General features: G+C 63.1%; 1 protein-coding gene across 2 annotated transcripts; it reads left to right on the top strand.

Annotated features, from left to right (window-relative positions):
* Positions 1-2752: 2752 nt before the first annotated feature.
* Positions 2753-14182, top strand: LOC111945205 (uncharacterized). Of its 2 annotated transcripts, none has more exons than XM_086871749.1 (13): positions 2753-2847; positions 4574-6235; positions 7049-7417; positions 8040-8147; positions 8250-8365; positions 9038-9096; positions 9859-9995; positions 10305-10373; positions 10979-11141; positions 12368-12547; positions 12726-12820; positions 12923-12975; positions 13842-14182. In XM_086871749.1, exons 1-13 carry the CDS (start codon positions 2781-2783, stop codon positions 13869-13871), a joined length of 3108 nt encoding a protein of 1035 aa, XP_086727875.1. In that variant the 5' UTR covers positions 2753-2780; the 3' UTR covers positions 13872-14182. The 2 variants fall into 2 exon arrangements, with proteins under 2 accessions (XP_086727875.1, XP_086727874.1); XM_086871748.1 differs by having other exon boundaries at positions 12699-12820.
* Positions 14183-14777: the final 595 nt, after the last annotated feature.

The raw sequence follows: 14777 nt of genomic DNA, 5'->3' as shown, positions 1-14777 counted from the left end.
CCCCGACCCCAACCAGGAGACCCTGACCCAAATGAGGGGGCCTTGGTCCAGACCAGAAGATCCTGACCTGGACCAGGAGACCCCGACCTGGATGAGGGGACCCCACCCCAAATGAGGGGACCTTGACCAGGACCAGGAGACCCCGACCAGGAGACCCCAGTCCAGATGAGGAGACCTCGACCTGGACCAGGAGACCCCAACCCAACCACGAGACCCCAACCCAAGTGAGGGGACCTCGACCTCAACCAGGAGACCCCGACCAGGAGACCCCAATCCAGATGTGGAGACCTTGACCTGGACCAGAAGACCCCAACCCAAATGAGGGGACCCCAACGTGGACCAGAAGACCCCAACCTGGAGACCCCGACCCAACTGAGGGGACCCTGACCCCAACCAGGAGACCCCGACCAGGACCAGGAGACCCCCAAACTCCAAGAGAGACCCCCCCCCGAAACCCACGGGAGAATCGGGACTGGCTCCCAGTAACTCCCAGTGGCCCCCAGTAGCCCCCAGTAACTCCCAGTAGCCCCCAGTAACTCCCAGTAGCCCCCAGTAACTCCCAGTAGCCCCCAGTAGCCCCCAGTAACTCCCAGTAACTCCCAGTAACTCCCAGTAGCCCCCAGTAACTCCCAGTAGCCCCCAGTAGCCCCCAGTAGCCCCCAGTAGCCCCCAGTTTGCTGCGGCGCGCAGGTCGTGCCAGAAGCCGGGGGAGACCCTGGGGTTGGGGGAGGAATTTGAGGGAATTTGGGGGAATTTTGGGGGATTTTTGCAAGATTTGGAGGAATTTTGGGAATTTTGGGGAATTTTGGGGGGATTTTTGCGGGATTTGGAGGAATTTTTGGGGGATTTTTGCGGGATTTGGGGAATTTTGGGGGGATTTTTGCAGGATTTGGGGAATTTTTGGGGGATTTTTGGGGGTTTTGTAGGAATTTGGGGAATTTTGGGGGGATTTTGGTGAATTTTGGGGGGATTTTTGCTGGATTTGTAGGATTTTTTGGGGGGATTTTTTCAGGATTTGGAGGAATTTTTGGGGGGATTTTTGCGGGATTTGGGGAATTTTTGGGGGGATTTTTGCAGGACTTGGGGGATTTGGGGGGGGATTTTTGCGGGATTTGGAGGAATTTTTGGGGAATTTATGCGGGATTTGGGAGAATTTGGGGGATTTTGGGCGATTTCGGGGGATTTTTGCAGGAGCTGGGGAATTTTGGGGGGATTTTTGCGGGATTTGGGAGAATTTTGGGGGGATTTTTGCAGGATTTGGAGGAATTTTTGGGGGGATTTTTGCGGGATTTGGGGAATTTGGGGGAAGTTTTGCAGGATTTGGGGGGTTGAACCCCTCAATATTTATTTATTTGGGGTGCCGAAGCCCCAAAAGCCCCGCGGGCAGAGCCCGGGGGGTCCCCGGGGGGGGGGTCGAAGCCCCCCCAAAAAACCCCTTTTTTGGAGGGGGGGAGGGGAGGGAATGCCGGAGCCCCGCCCCCTTTTCCTGCCCCTCCCCCCCGGTTATTTATTGTCATTAATCAATTATTGGTAATAAATCATCGATTTCTCGCTCTGGTTTGTCTGAATTGCCGCGGGTTTGGGGTGGGGGCGTCACGGGACTGGGATGGACTGGGATGGACTGGGATGGACTGGGATGGACTGGGATGGACTGGGAGGGACTGGGATGGACTGGGATGGACTGGGAGGGACTGGGGGGGACTGGGATGGACTGGGATGGACTGGGGGGGACTGGGATGGACTGGGATGGACTGGGATGAACTGGGAGGGACTGGGGGGGGGACTGGGATGGACTGGGAGGGACTGGGGGGGGACTGGGATGGACTGGGAGGGACTGGGATGAACTGGGAGGGACTGGGATGGACTGGGATGGGATTGGGAGGGACTGGGATGGACTGGGAGGGACTGGGATGGGACTGGGGGGGACTGGGAGGAACTGGGATGGACTGGGATGAACTGGGAGCAAAGTACCAGAACAAACTGGGATATGCTGGGATTACTGGGATCACTGGGATGAACTGGGACACCCCAAGGAGCAGGTGACACCCAGAACAAACTGGGATATACTGGGACATACTGGGACAAACTGGGATGAACTGGGATCACTGGGACAAACTGGGATTATTGGAACACACTGGGAAGGCGGCAGAACCCCAAACACGACACCAAACCCCCCAAAACCCCCCCGGGGACCCCTCCCCAAATCCCTGCAGCCCGGCTGGGGTGTCACCGTCACCCTGGGGTGACTCAGCTGTCCCCAAACCCCCCGGGGACCCCTCCCCAAATCCCTGCACCCCGGCTGGGGTGTCACCGTCACCCCGGGGTGACTCAGCTGTCCCCAAACCCCCCGGGACCCCTCCCCAAATCCCTGCACCCCGGCTGGGGTGTCACCGTCACCCCGGGGTGACTCAGCTGTCCCCAAATTCCATCTCCGGCACTTTTTGGGGCGGGGGCACCGCCCCGAGGTGGGGCCGCACCGGGGGGCGCCCACCCCGGCTCCCCCCGTATCTTATCAGCAGCCGGGCCGGGCCGGGCCGGGCCGGGCCCGCCACGGAACGTTCCGGAATTCCCTCGGGAATGTCCGGCTCTTCTCACGCCCTCCTCGGCTGTTTTTTTTCCTTTATTAAATTCTCTTCCAGGGGTTTGATAAAATTCCGTGACTCAGGGAATTATTTACCTGCGGTCGATGACCGGCATGGATTCGGGACACAAAGTCCCGGTGGCCACCGGCTCCGGCTCAGTCGCCCCGGTGGCGCCGGCTCCTCCAGGATCGGCCAAGGATGGAGTTGGGCTGCAGAGTCTTCATCCTCCTCCTCCTCCTCCTCACCCCCGCGGAGGCTCTGGCAGGTGAGATGGGGGTGAGGTGGAGACGTCTCCATCCTGCCACCTCCAAAATCCCTTCCTTGGGGAGTTTTTTTGGGGTGGTTTCAGCTCTTTTTGGGATTCCCGGCGATGATCTTGGAGCACCCGGTGACCTTGGGGACACCCCGGGCCCGGGGAGCCTCGAGGGAGCTCCTGAGGGTGCCGGGGTGACCCCTCCCCTCCTCCCAGCTGGGGGTGGGGGGTTCTGGTCCTCAGGGAGCAGATTTGGGGGGGGGGTCACGCCCCAGTGTCCCCTCCCGGACCTGGGGGGCCTCTCCCGGGGGCGTTGGGTGACATCGATCCATGGGAGGGGGGGCAGGAGCGGGGATGGACCCCCAGGTGCCACTCCCAGTTTGGGGACAGACCCCCAGGTGTCACTCCCAGTTTGGGGACACCCCCAGTCCCCTCCTCCAGTCTGGGGACAGTCCCTGCTGTCCCTTTCCCAGTTTGGGGACAATCCCTGGTGTCCCTTCCCCAGTCTGGGGACACCCCCAGCCCCTTCCCCAGTTTGGGGACAGTCCCTGGTGTCCCTTCCCAGTTTGGGGACACCCCCAGCCCCTTCCCCAGTTTGGGGACAGTCCCTGGTGTCCCTTCCCAGTTTGGGGACACCCCCAGCCCCTTCCCCAGTTTGGGGACAGTCCCTGGTGTCCCTTCCCCAGTTTGGGGACACCCCCAGCCCCTTCCCCAGTTTGGGGACAGTCCCTGCTGTCCCCTCCCCAGTTTGGGGACAGTCCCTGGTGTCCCTTCCCAGTTTGGGGACACCCCCAGCCCCTCCCCAGTTTGGGGACAGACCCCCAGGTCCCTTTCCCAGTTTGGGGACAGTCCCTGGTGTCCCTTTCCCAGTCTGGGGACACCCCCAGCCCCCTCCCCAGTTTGGGGACAGTCCCTGGTGTCCCTTCCCAGTTTGGGGACAGTCCCTGGTGTCCCTTCCCAGTTTGGGGACACCCCCAGCCCCTCCCCAGTTTGGAGACAGACCCCCAGCCCCCTCCCCAGTTTGGGGACAGTCCCTGGTGTCCCTTTCCCAGTTTGGGGACACCCCCAGCCCCCTCCCCAGTTTGGGGACAGTCCCTGGTGTCCCTTTCCCAGTTTGGGGACAGACCCCCAGGTGTCGCTCCCAGTTTGGGGACACCCCCAGCCCCCTCCCCAGTTTGGGGACAGTCCCTGCTGTCCCCTCCCCAGTTTGGGGACAGACCCTGGTGTCCCTTCCCCAGTTTGGGGACACCCCCAGCCCCCTCCCCAATTTGGGGACAGTCCCTGGTGTCCCTTTCCCAGTCTGGGGACACCCCCAGCCCCTTCCCCAGTTTGGGGACAGTCCCTGCTGTCCCCTCCCCAGTTTGGGGACAGTCCCTGGTGTCCCTTCCCAGTTTGGGGACACCCCCAGCCCCTCCCCAGTTTGGGGACAGACCCCCAGGTCCCTTTCCCAGTTTGGGGACAATCCCTGGTGTCCCTTTCCCAGTTTGGGGACAGTCCCTGGTGTCCCTTTCCCAGTTTGGGGACACCCCCAGCCCCCTCCCCAGTTTGGGGACAGTCCCTGCTGTCCCTTCCCCAGTTTGGGGACACCCCCAGCCCCCTCCCCAGTTTGGGGACAGACCCCCAGGTCCCTTTCCCAGTTTGGGGACAATCCCTGCTGTCCCTTTCCCAGTCTGGGGACACCCCCAGCCCCCTCCCCAATTTGAGCCATCCCCACCCCACACCCTCCTGTCCCTTTCAGCCCCCTGCTCCGGCGGTGGCACCGCGGTGGCCGACGGCTGCGTTTGTCCCCCCGGCCGCTCCGGCCGGCGCTGCGAGACCCCCGACCCCGCCGGCGCGTGCCGGAACGGTGGCACCGCCGTGGGCACCGCCTGCTTCTGTCCCCCGGGATTTGGGGGACCCCTGTGCCAGCACCCCGACCCCGCCGGCGCCTGCCGCAACGGTGGCAGCGCCTTTGGGACCCGCTGCGTGTGCCCGCCCGGCTTCCGCGGGGACACCTGCCAGCACCCCGAGGAGGTGGCACGGTGCCTCAACGGTGGCACTTTGGAGAAGGGGACGTGCCGGTGTCCCCCCACGGCTTGGGGACCTCGGTGTGAGTGCGGTGGCACGGGACCGAGCACGGCGGTGGGGAAGGTGTTGTACGTCGGTGACACCGTGGGGACGAACGACACGGTGACGGCGATGGGTGGTGGCACCGAGGAGAGCGCCACGGACGCGCCACCGGCGAGGCGGGAGAGGAATGTCACCGGCAGAGCTGAGGGGGACAATGCCACCGCTGTGGGAAGTGTCACCAGGGCCACCATGGTGGACAGTGTCACCAGGGCCACCACCAGTGGCAGCGTCACGGGAAGGAACAGCACGGTCACCGCGGTGGTCAGCGTCAACACGGACCATGATGTGGTCACCACCATGGAGAGGGACATGATGGTCACCAGCTCGGACCATGATGTGGTCACCAGCTCAGACCATGATGTGGTCACCACCATGGAGAGGGGCATGATGGTCAGTGCCAACACAGACCATGACGTGGTCACCACCATGGACCATGATGTGGTCACCAGCTCAGACCATGACGTGGTCACCAGCACAGAGATGGCCACCAGGGTCAGGGGCAGCGTCCCCATGGCCACCACCACCACCGGGGACAACACCACGACGGTGCCACCAGAGCGGCGGGTGAGAAACGTCACGGGCTCGTCCGTGAGGAGCCACACGGGGGCCACCACCGTGGAGGGTGAGACCGCAGCCGGGGACGGTGACACCGCGGTCACTCCGCCAGACCTCGCGGAAGGAGAGACCACGGCCATGGAGGGTGAGAACGAGGTCACCGAGGGTGAGAACATGGACACAGAGGGTGACACCGAGGCCACCCCCATGGAAGGTGACACCGAGGCCACCCCCATGGAAGGTGACACCGAGGCCACACCGGTGGCCACCACGGTGAGGAACACCAGGGCCACCACCGTGGAAAGTGACACCACGACGATGCTGCCAGAGCTCCTGGGAGGCCTCAGCAGGGCCACCACCAGGGCAAGGGACAGCATGGCCATGGGGAATGCCACCAGGGCCACCACCCTGGAAAGTGACACCAGGGCCACCACCATGGAAAGTGACACCACGGCCACCACCCTGGAGAGCCACACCCTGTCCACCCTCCCCGTCGTCCCTGCTGATGTCACCTCAACGCCAGCCCCGCCCAATGCCACCAACACCACCCTGGATGTCACCGAGACCACGGCGGTGACGCCCCAGGCCCTGCCCAACGCCACCGAAGCCACCGGGGCGCTGGGCCACGGCTCTGCCGGGACCACCGGGGACGTTTTGAGCAGCACGGCCACCTCCGCTGTCACCGCCGTGGCCACCATCTGCCTCTACCTCCCACACGGCTCCAGCCCCCCGGCCAGTGGGTGTCCTGGGGGGGTCACAGGGTTCGGGGTGGGGTCTCCAGGGGTGGGGGTCTCCTGGGGTGGGGGTCTCCTGGGGTGGGGGTCTCCTGGGGTGGGGTCTCCTGGGGTGGGGTCTCCAGGGGTGGGGGGGTCTCCTTCTGGGGGTCTCCTGGGGTGAGGATGAAGAGGAGGATGGAGGTTCTGGGGTCTCCTGGGGTGTCCTGGGGTGTCCTGGGGTCTCCTGGGGTGGGGGTCTCCTTCCCATGGATCTTCTGGGGTGGGGTCTCCTCTTGGGGGTCTCCTGGGGTGAGGATGAAGAGGAGGATGGAGGTTCTGGGGTCTCCTGGGGTCTCCTGGGGGTGTTCTGGGGCTGTCCTGGGGTGGGGTCTCCTCCCGGGGGTCTTCTGAGGTGAGGAGGAAGAGGAGGATGAAGGTTCTGGGGTGTCCTGGGGTCTCCTGGGGTGTCCTGGGGGTGTCCTGGGGTGTTCTGGGGTGTTCTGGGGGTGTCCTGGGGTGTTCTGGTGTGTCCTGGGGGTGTCCTGGGCTGGGGTCTCCTCCCGGGGGTCTCCTGAGGTGAGGAGGAAGAGGAGGATGAAGGTTCTGGGGTGTCCTGGGGTCTCCTGGGGTCTCCTGGGGGTGTCCTGGGGTGTTCTGGGGGTGTCCTGGGGTCTCCTGGGGGTGTTCTGGGGGTATCCTGGTGTGTCCTGGGGGTGTCCTGGGCTGGGGTCTCCTCCCGGGGGTCTCCTCCGATGCGTCCGGAGGCCGAAGGAAGGACACGGATCCCTCTCCCGTGTCCCCTCACCGCGTCCTTTGTCCCCCTCCCGTTCCAGTCGTGTGCCACAACGGTGGCGTGGCCAACCGGACCCGCTGCCTGTGCCCCCCCGGCTACACCGGCCCCACCTGCGCGACCCCCGACCCCTCCGACCGCTGCGCCGGGGGCGGCACCGCGGTGGGCGAGCGCTGCGTCTGCCCCCCGGGCCGGGCGGGACCGCGCTGTGCCACCCCCGAGCCGGCCACCGCCTGTCGCCACGGTGGCACCGCCGTGGGCACCCGCTGCTACTGCCCCCCCGGCTTCTCCGGACCCCGCTGTGAAGACCCCAGACCCACCAGTGCCCCCCCGGCCAGGCCCCCAGCCCGGAGCAGAGCGACCCCCAGGAGCACCAGGAGAACCACGACCACCTCCGTCCCCACCACCAGAGGTCGGTGGCTTTGCCTGGGGTGGGGAGACCCCCTCCCCCAAAATCCCTGGGTGTTTTTGAGTGGGGGGCACAGCAGGGTGGGGGAGGGGTGGGAACAGGAATTGGGGTTTTTTTTGGTTTTACCCCCAAAACTGGGGGTGGTTCTGATGGTGGAACGGGGGTGGGGGGGTGGCTCCTCCTGGGGTGGGACCACCCCTGACACTCCGCGGGTGTTTTGGGGAGGGGGGACGCCCCCACCCAAAGGAGTTTTCAGCCCCCAGCCCCTCAGTGCTGCCCCCCCCGCCCACCCAGGAGGACCTAACAGGAATTGGGGTTTTTTCCCGTTTTCCCCCCAAAATTGAGAGCCGTGGTGATGGTGGAGACAGCTGGAGGGAACGGGGGTGGTGGCTCCTCCTGGGGTGGGACCACCCCCACCACTCCGCGGGTGTTTTGGGGGTGTTGCCCCCCAGCCAGGAGGGCACCCCAAGGTGGGGTTGGGGGGCAGGGAGGGGTGGTGGAAACAGAAATCGTTTTTTCCTGGTTTTGCCCAAAAAACGGAGGTTTGGGCCAACCGGGGTGGGGGGACAATGGGGGGGGGGGGGTGACGCGGTCGGGGTCCCCAAGGCCTGGTGTCCCCCCACAGACCCCTGCCTGAACGGGGGGCGCTGGCTGGGCACGGCGTGTCTGTGCCCCCCCAACGTGGACGGCGCCCGCTGTGAGTTCGGTGCCACCACCATCAACCTGACGGCAGGTAAAGGGTGGGGCACCCCCCACCTGTGACCCCCCCCGTCCCACCCCACCCCGTGTCCCCTCCGAGGTGTCCCCGCGTCACGGATGCGCGCTGTCCCCGCAGAGCTGGGTCCCTCCGTCACCATGGTGGCGCGCGTCACCAACCGGGACTTCTCGGAGGACTTGGGGGACACCTCGTCCCCCGGCCACCGGCGCTTCGCCGAGGAGTTCAGCCGGACGGTGAGACCCCCATCGGTGGGACCTCCTGGTGGGGGGGGACACACACACACACCCCCCAAGGGACCCCCAGGATCACCCCAAGGTCCATCCCAAGGGGCCACCCTGAGGGATCCACCAAGGACCCCAAGGGACCATCCAGAAGGTCCATCCCAGGACCATCCCAAAGGACCCCCAGGACCATCCCAAGGGGACACCCCAAGGCACCCTCAGGGATCCCCAGGACCATCCCAATGGGACACCCCAAAGGATTCACCCAAAGACCCCCAGGATCACCCCAAAGGAACCACTCTGAGGGACCCCCAGGACCATCCCAAAGCTCCATCATGAGGACCCCCAGGACCATCCCAAGGGGACACCCCAAGGCACCCTCAGGGATCCCCAGGACCATCCCAAAAGATCCCAGGGCCATCCCAAAGGACCCCCCAGGACCATCCCAATGGGACACCCCAAAGGATTCACCCAAAGACCCCCCAGGATCACCCCAAAGGACCATCCCAAGGGACCCCCAGGACCACCCTAAGGACCACCCTAAGGACCACCCTAAGGGACAACCCAGGGGACCACCCAAGGGACCCCCTGACCATCCCCAAGCAGCCCCCGAAGGACACCCCAAAGGACCATTCCCAGTGACCATCCCCAGGCCCAGTTTGACCCGTGTCCGTCTGTCCCCAGATGGACGGGATCTACCGGAACGTCTCCGGCTACCGCGGGATCAGCGTCCTGAGCCTGAGGTGGGTGAGGGACCAGGGGGTCTGTGGGGTGGGATCCATGGGGTAGTGGGATCCATGGGGTGGGATGGGATGAGATTCATGGGGTGGGATCCTTGGGGTGGGATGGGATTTGTGAGGTGGGATCCATGGGGTGAGATGGGATCCATGGGGTGGGATGAGATCAATGGGGTGGGATCCGTGGGGTGGGATCTGTGGGGTGGGATCCATGGGGTGGGATGGGGTGGGATCCATGGAGTGGGATCCATGGGGTGGGATCTGTGGAGTGGGATCTGTGGGGTGGGATCCTTGGGGTGGGATGGGATCCGTGGGGTGGGATGAGATGGGATCCATGGGGTGGGATCCAAGGGGTGGGATCCATGGGATGGGATCCATGGGATGGGATCCATGGGATGGGATCCATGGGGTGAGATGGGATCCATGGGGTGTGATAGGGTCCATAGGGTGAGGTGGGGTGGGATCCATGGGGTTGGATTCATGGGATGGGATGGGATGGGATGGGATGGGATGGGATCAGTGGGGTGGGATGGGATCCATGGGGTGGGATCAGTGGGGTGGGATGGGATGGGATCCATGGGGTGGGATCCATGGGGTGGGATCAGTGGGGTGGGATGGGATGGGATCCATGGGGTGGGATCCATGGGGTGGGATCAGTGGGGTGGGATGGGATGGGATCCATGGGGTGGGATCAGTGGGGTGAGATCAATGGGGTGGGACAGGATGTGACAGCCCCAAGCCCCCAAGAACCGAGCCTGTCCCCCGCAGCCGCGGCAGCGTCGTGGTGAATTACCGTGTCCAGCTGCGGCCCCTGCCCAGCAACGCCAGCCTGGAGCGCCGAGCCCTGGAGCTGCTGGCCGTGACCAACGCCGCAGCCCAGCCCCACAACTGCGGCCCCTCGGCCGGTAGGTGACCCCCACCCACCCTGGGCCGGTCCCCAACACCTCTGGTCACCCCCAGTGACCACCCCAGCCCCCAACACCTCTGGTCACCCCCAGTGACCACCCCAGCCCCCAACACCTCTGGTCACCCCCAGTGACCACCCCAGCCCCCAACACCTCTGGTCACCCCCAGTGACCACCCTGGTCCCCAACACCTCTGGTCACCCCCAGTGACCACCCCAGCCCCCAACACCTCTGGTCACCCCCAGTGACCACCCCAGTCCCCATCTCTGGTCACCCCCAGTGACCACCCCGTGCTCTCCCCTCTCCCAGATGGGCTCTGCCTCACCGCCACCTCCGCCAGGGCCACCGGGACCGCCACGCTGGCTCTCAATGACACCGGTGAGTGCGGGCTGGGGACACCTGGGGACACCTGGGGGCACCTGGGGACACCATGGGGACACCTAGGGACACTGCAGAACACCGCGGGGACACCTGGAGACACCGTGGGACACCTGGGGACACCACAGGGACACCTGAGGACACCTGGGACACCCGGGGACACCTGGGGACACCACAGGGACACCACAGGGACACCTGGGGACACCGCAGGAACACCACGGGAACACCTGGGGACACCTAGGGACACCTGGGGACACCACAGGGACACCACGGGGACACCTGGGGACACCACAGGGACACCTGGGGACACCTGGGGACACCACGGGGACACCTGGGGACACCACAGGGACACCTGGGGACACCGCGGGGACACCACAGGGACACCTGGGGACACCACAGGGACACCACGGGAACACCTGGGGACACCTGGGACACCCGGGGACACCTGGGGACACCACAGGGACACCACGAGGACACCTGGGGACACCACAGGAACACCACGGGGACACCTGGGGACACCGTGGGGACACCTGGGGACACCTGGGGACACCGCGGGGAGGGGCGGTGGGGACAGGGGACTCTTGACCAGGGTTTGGCCTCCGCAGAGCTTTGCCGGAAGCACGCGCCGGCCAGCTTCAGCCGGTTCTACTTCCCGTACCGCACGGCCGACGGGCTCCTCTGCGTCACCAACTGCACCCTCAACATCCCCGGCTCCTTCGACTGCCACCGCGGGCTCTGCCGGCTCACCCTGGAGGGACCCCAGTGCTTGTGAGTTGGCCACGCCCCACCTCGGCCACGCCCCACCTCGGCCACACCCACCGGTCCCACCTTAAGGCGGGCCTTGAACCCGTGGTCAAAGGTCTCCCCAAGGTTGAAGAAGTTGAAATGCGATGTTTGACCCCAAAATTGGGCTCTTGACCTCAACGCCCCGATGTTTGATGGCCAAGGTCCCACCACCACCCAAAACCTTGACCCCAAAACCTTGACCCCAAAACCTTGACCCCAAAACCTTGACCTCAAAACCTTCACCCCAAAACCTTCATCCCAAAACCTTGTCCCCAAAACCTTCACCCCAAAACCTTGTCCCCAAAACCTTCACCCCAAAACCTTCACCCCAAAACCTTCACCCCAATGGTCCAACTCTTGACTCCCGTCAGCTCCTGCCCTTCAAACCCAACCCTGGACCCCCAAATTCAACCCTTGACCCCCAACCTTGGCCCCCAACACCCAACCTTGGCCCCAACACCCAACCCTTGAACACCAACACCCGGCCTGTGACCACCAAACCCAACTCTTGGTCTTCAAACCCAACCTTTGACCCCCAACACCCGGCCTGTGACCACCAACACCCGGCCCGTGACCACCAAACCCAACCCTTGTCCCCCAACACCCAACCTTGGCCCCAACACCCAAATCTTGACCACCAACACCCGGCCCGTGACCACCAAACCCAACTCTTGGTCTTCAAACCCAACCTTTGACCCCCAATACCCGGCCCGTGACCACCAAACCCAACTCTTGGTCTTCAAACCCAACCTTTGACCCCCAACACCCGGCCTGTGACCACCAACACCCAAATCTTGACCACCAAACCCAACTCTTGGTCTTCAAACCCAACCCTTGACCCTCAACTCCAACCGCTCTCCCCCAAATCCAACTTTGACCCCCAAACTCAACCCTTGAGCCCCAACTCTTGACCCCCAACACCCAACCTTGACCCCCACACCCAACCCTTGACCCCCACACCCAACCCTCAACCCCCACACCCAACCCTTGACCCCCACACCCAACCCTTGACCCTCAAACTCAACCCTTGACCCCCCAAACCCCTTGACCGCCCCCCTCAGAACTCGACCCCAGCCCGGGGTCACGGTGATGGATCTCCGGGGGGGGCTCCTGTGATTCCAGAAGGTTCCTTGAAGGATCCCACCCCCCGGCCCCCACCCTGGGAGGGGGTGAGGACCCTTCCCGTGACCTCTCACCTCCCCCCACAGCTGCCCGGACCTGCCCCGGTTCCTCTCGGCCGGTGACCGCTGCCAGACCCACATCAGCCAACTGGGGCTGGGCCTGGGCGTGGGGCTGGGGCTGGGCCTCACCATCCTCATCCTCCTCATCCTCTGCATCGTCCTCAGCGTCCGCCTGGCCCGAGGGCGGAAGAAATCACCTGGAGCCAGGTGAAAGCGCTGGGGGGCGGTTCCCCGTGGGGTCACGGGGAGGGGGTTTGGGTTGGACCCCAAAATCTGGGGTTCAGCAGCTCTGCCCCATGGGAGGGGTGGGAGAGTTGAGACCCCCCCACCTCCAGCATCACCCCCCACCCCTCCCCAGACCCCTGAAACTTGCCCGGCTCCACAGCGAGGCCGCCGAGGACGCGTGGCCGGACGGGGCCCGCGGCAGCCGCATCACCGGGATCTACCACGTCAACGGCGGAGGCGGCGCTGCCGGGAAAGGTGGGACCCGAAATGGGGGGTGAAACCATCCCTGGAGAGGGAAAATCCTCCCAAATCCTCACAGGCTCATCGTCCTCCTCCTCCTCCTCTTCCTCCCACCAGGTCCCTACAACACCTACAAGCCCAGCTCGGAGGTGGCGGAACCGCCGGCATCGGTGGGTGACGTCGTTTGGGGGGTTCCTCAGCCCAAGATTGACCTGGAACCCCAATTTTGATCCCAAAACCCAAACCGGGAGTCCCAAAGCCACGACCGGTGACCTCAAAATGCCCAAGCCCCCAGCTGTGACCTCACAGCCCCAATCTCGATCTCCAGAACTCGAATTGTGACCTCAAAACCCCAATTTTGATCTCCAGAACTCAAACTGTGACCTCAAACCCCCAATTTCGATCTCCAGAACTCAAACTGTGACCTCAAAACCCCAATTTCGATCTCCAGAACTCAAACTGTGACCTCAAAACCCTAAACCCGACCCCAAACCTCCTTACCTCGACCCCCAAAACCAAAACTGTCACCCCAAAACCTCCAACCTCCACCCCAAGTTCCCAATTTTCAACCCCAAACCCCGAACTCCAGCCCAAACCCCGAATTTTGATCTTCAAAACCCCAAATTTTGCCCTTCAAAACCCCAAATTTTGCCCTTCAAAACCCCAAATTTTGTCCTTCAAAATCCCAAATTTTGATCTTCAAAACCCCAAATTTTGACCTTCAAACCCCAAATTTTGACCTTCAAAATCCCAAATTTTGACCTTCAAAATCCCAAATTTTGCCCTTCAAAATCCCAAATTTTGACCTTCAAACCCCAAATTTTGACCTTCAAAACCCCAAATTTTGACCTTCAAACCCCAAATTTTGACCTTCAAAACCCCAAATTTTGACCTTCAAAACCCCAAATTTTGACCTTCAAACCCCCAACCTCCACAGCCAGACTCCCAGCCTTGACCTCGCATCCCCAACATTAACCCCCAAAACCCCCGTTTTTGACCCCAAACCTTAACCCTCAGCCCCCTCCCCATTTTTCAGGTGCTGGCAGAAGGTGCAGCAGCCCTGTGACCCCCCCACGGCTGGGAGGGGGTGACCAAGGTGCCCCCCCGGACCCCCGGGGGTGACCAAGGTGCCCCCCCGGACCCCCGGCAGCATCGGGCAGCGACCGAAGCCCTCGGAACCCTCATTTTTGGGGGGAAAAAAGGCGGGATCGGGATCCTCTGTGAGAGAGGAGAGGTCCTCCCACGGTCCTTTTTTTGGGGGGGGGTTTCTCCTTGGAGAGGACATCCCGTGGTGGGGGTCGGGGTTGGATCCGTCTCCGGGAGCGTCGCCGGAGCTGGAAAATCCTGATCTCCGCAGAAATTATATTTATTAATGTATTTATTTCGTCTCCTGAGAAATCTCCGGGAAAAGGGGGGGAATGGAGTGGGGGGAACCCCAAAGGAAAGCGGTGATGACCCCTTCGGGGGTCAGGATTTGGGGCTGGGGGTCACCGGTGGGGGTCTTGGGGGTCACGGTTTGGGGTTTGGGGGTCGAGGTCGGGGGTTTGAGTTCACGGTTGAGGTTCTGGAGGTTGAGATTGGGAGTTTGGGGTCAGGGTTGGGGTTTTGGGGGAAAAACTGGGGGTTTGGAGGTCAAGATTGGGGTTTTGGGGGTCAAAGTTGGGGTTTTGGGGGAGAAGGTTGGGGATTTGGTATCATGGCTGAGGTTTGGGGTTAAACAAGGAATTTTGGATGTTGAGATCGGGGTTTTGAAAGCTGAGATTGGAGGTTTGGGGGTTCTGGGTTCCAGACTGGGAGTTTTAGGGTTGAGGTCAAGGTTTTGGGGTCACAATTGGCGTTTTGGGATCGGGTTTGGGGGTTGGGAGGACACGGTTGGGTCTTCAAAATCCGAAGTTGACTTTTGGAAGCCGGGTTTGTGTTTTGGGGTCACTACTGGGGTTTGGGGCACCGATTCGGGGTTTTGAACATCAAG

This window comes from Cyanistes caeruleus, chromosome 37 (genome assembly GCF_971803275.1).
Source record: "Cyanistes caeruleus chromosome 37, bCyaCae1.hap1.1, whole genome shotgun sequence".
NCBI classification, from domain to species: Eukaryota; Metazoa; Chordata; class Aves; order Passeriformes; family Paridae; genus Cyanistes; species Cyanistes caeruleus.
This window is presented reverse-complemented; position numbering and strand designations above follow the sequence as displayed.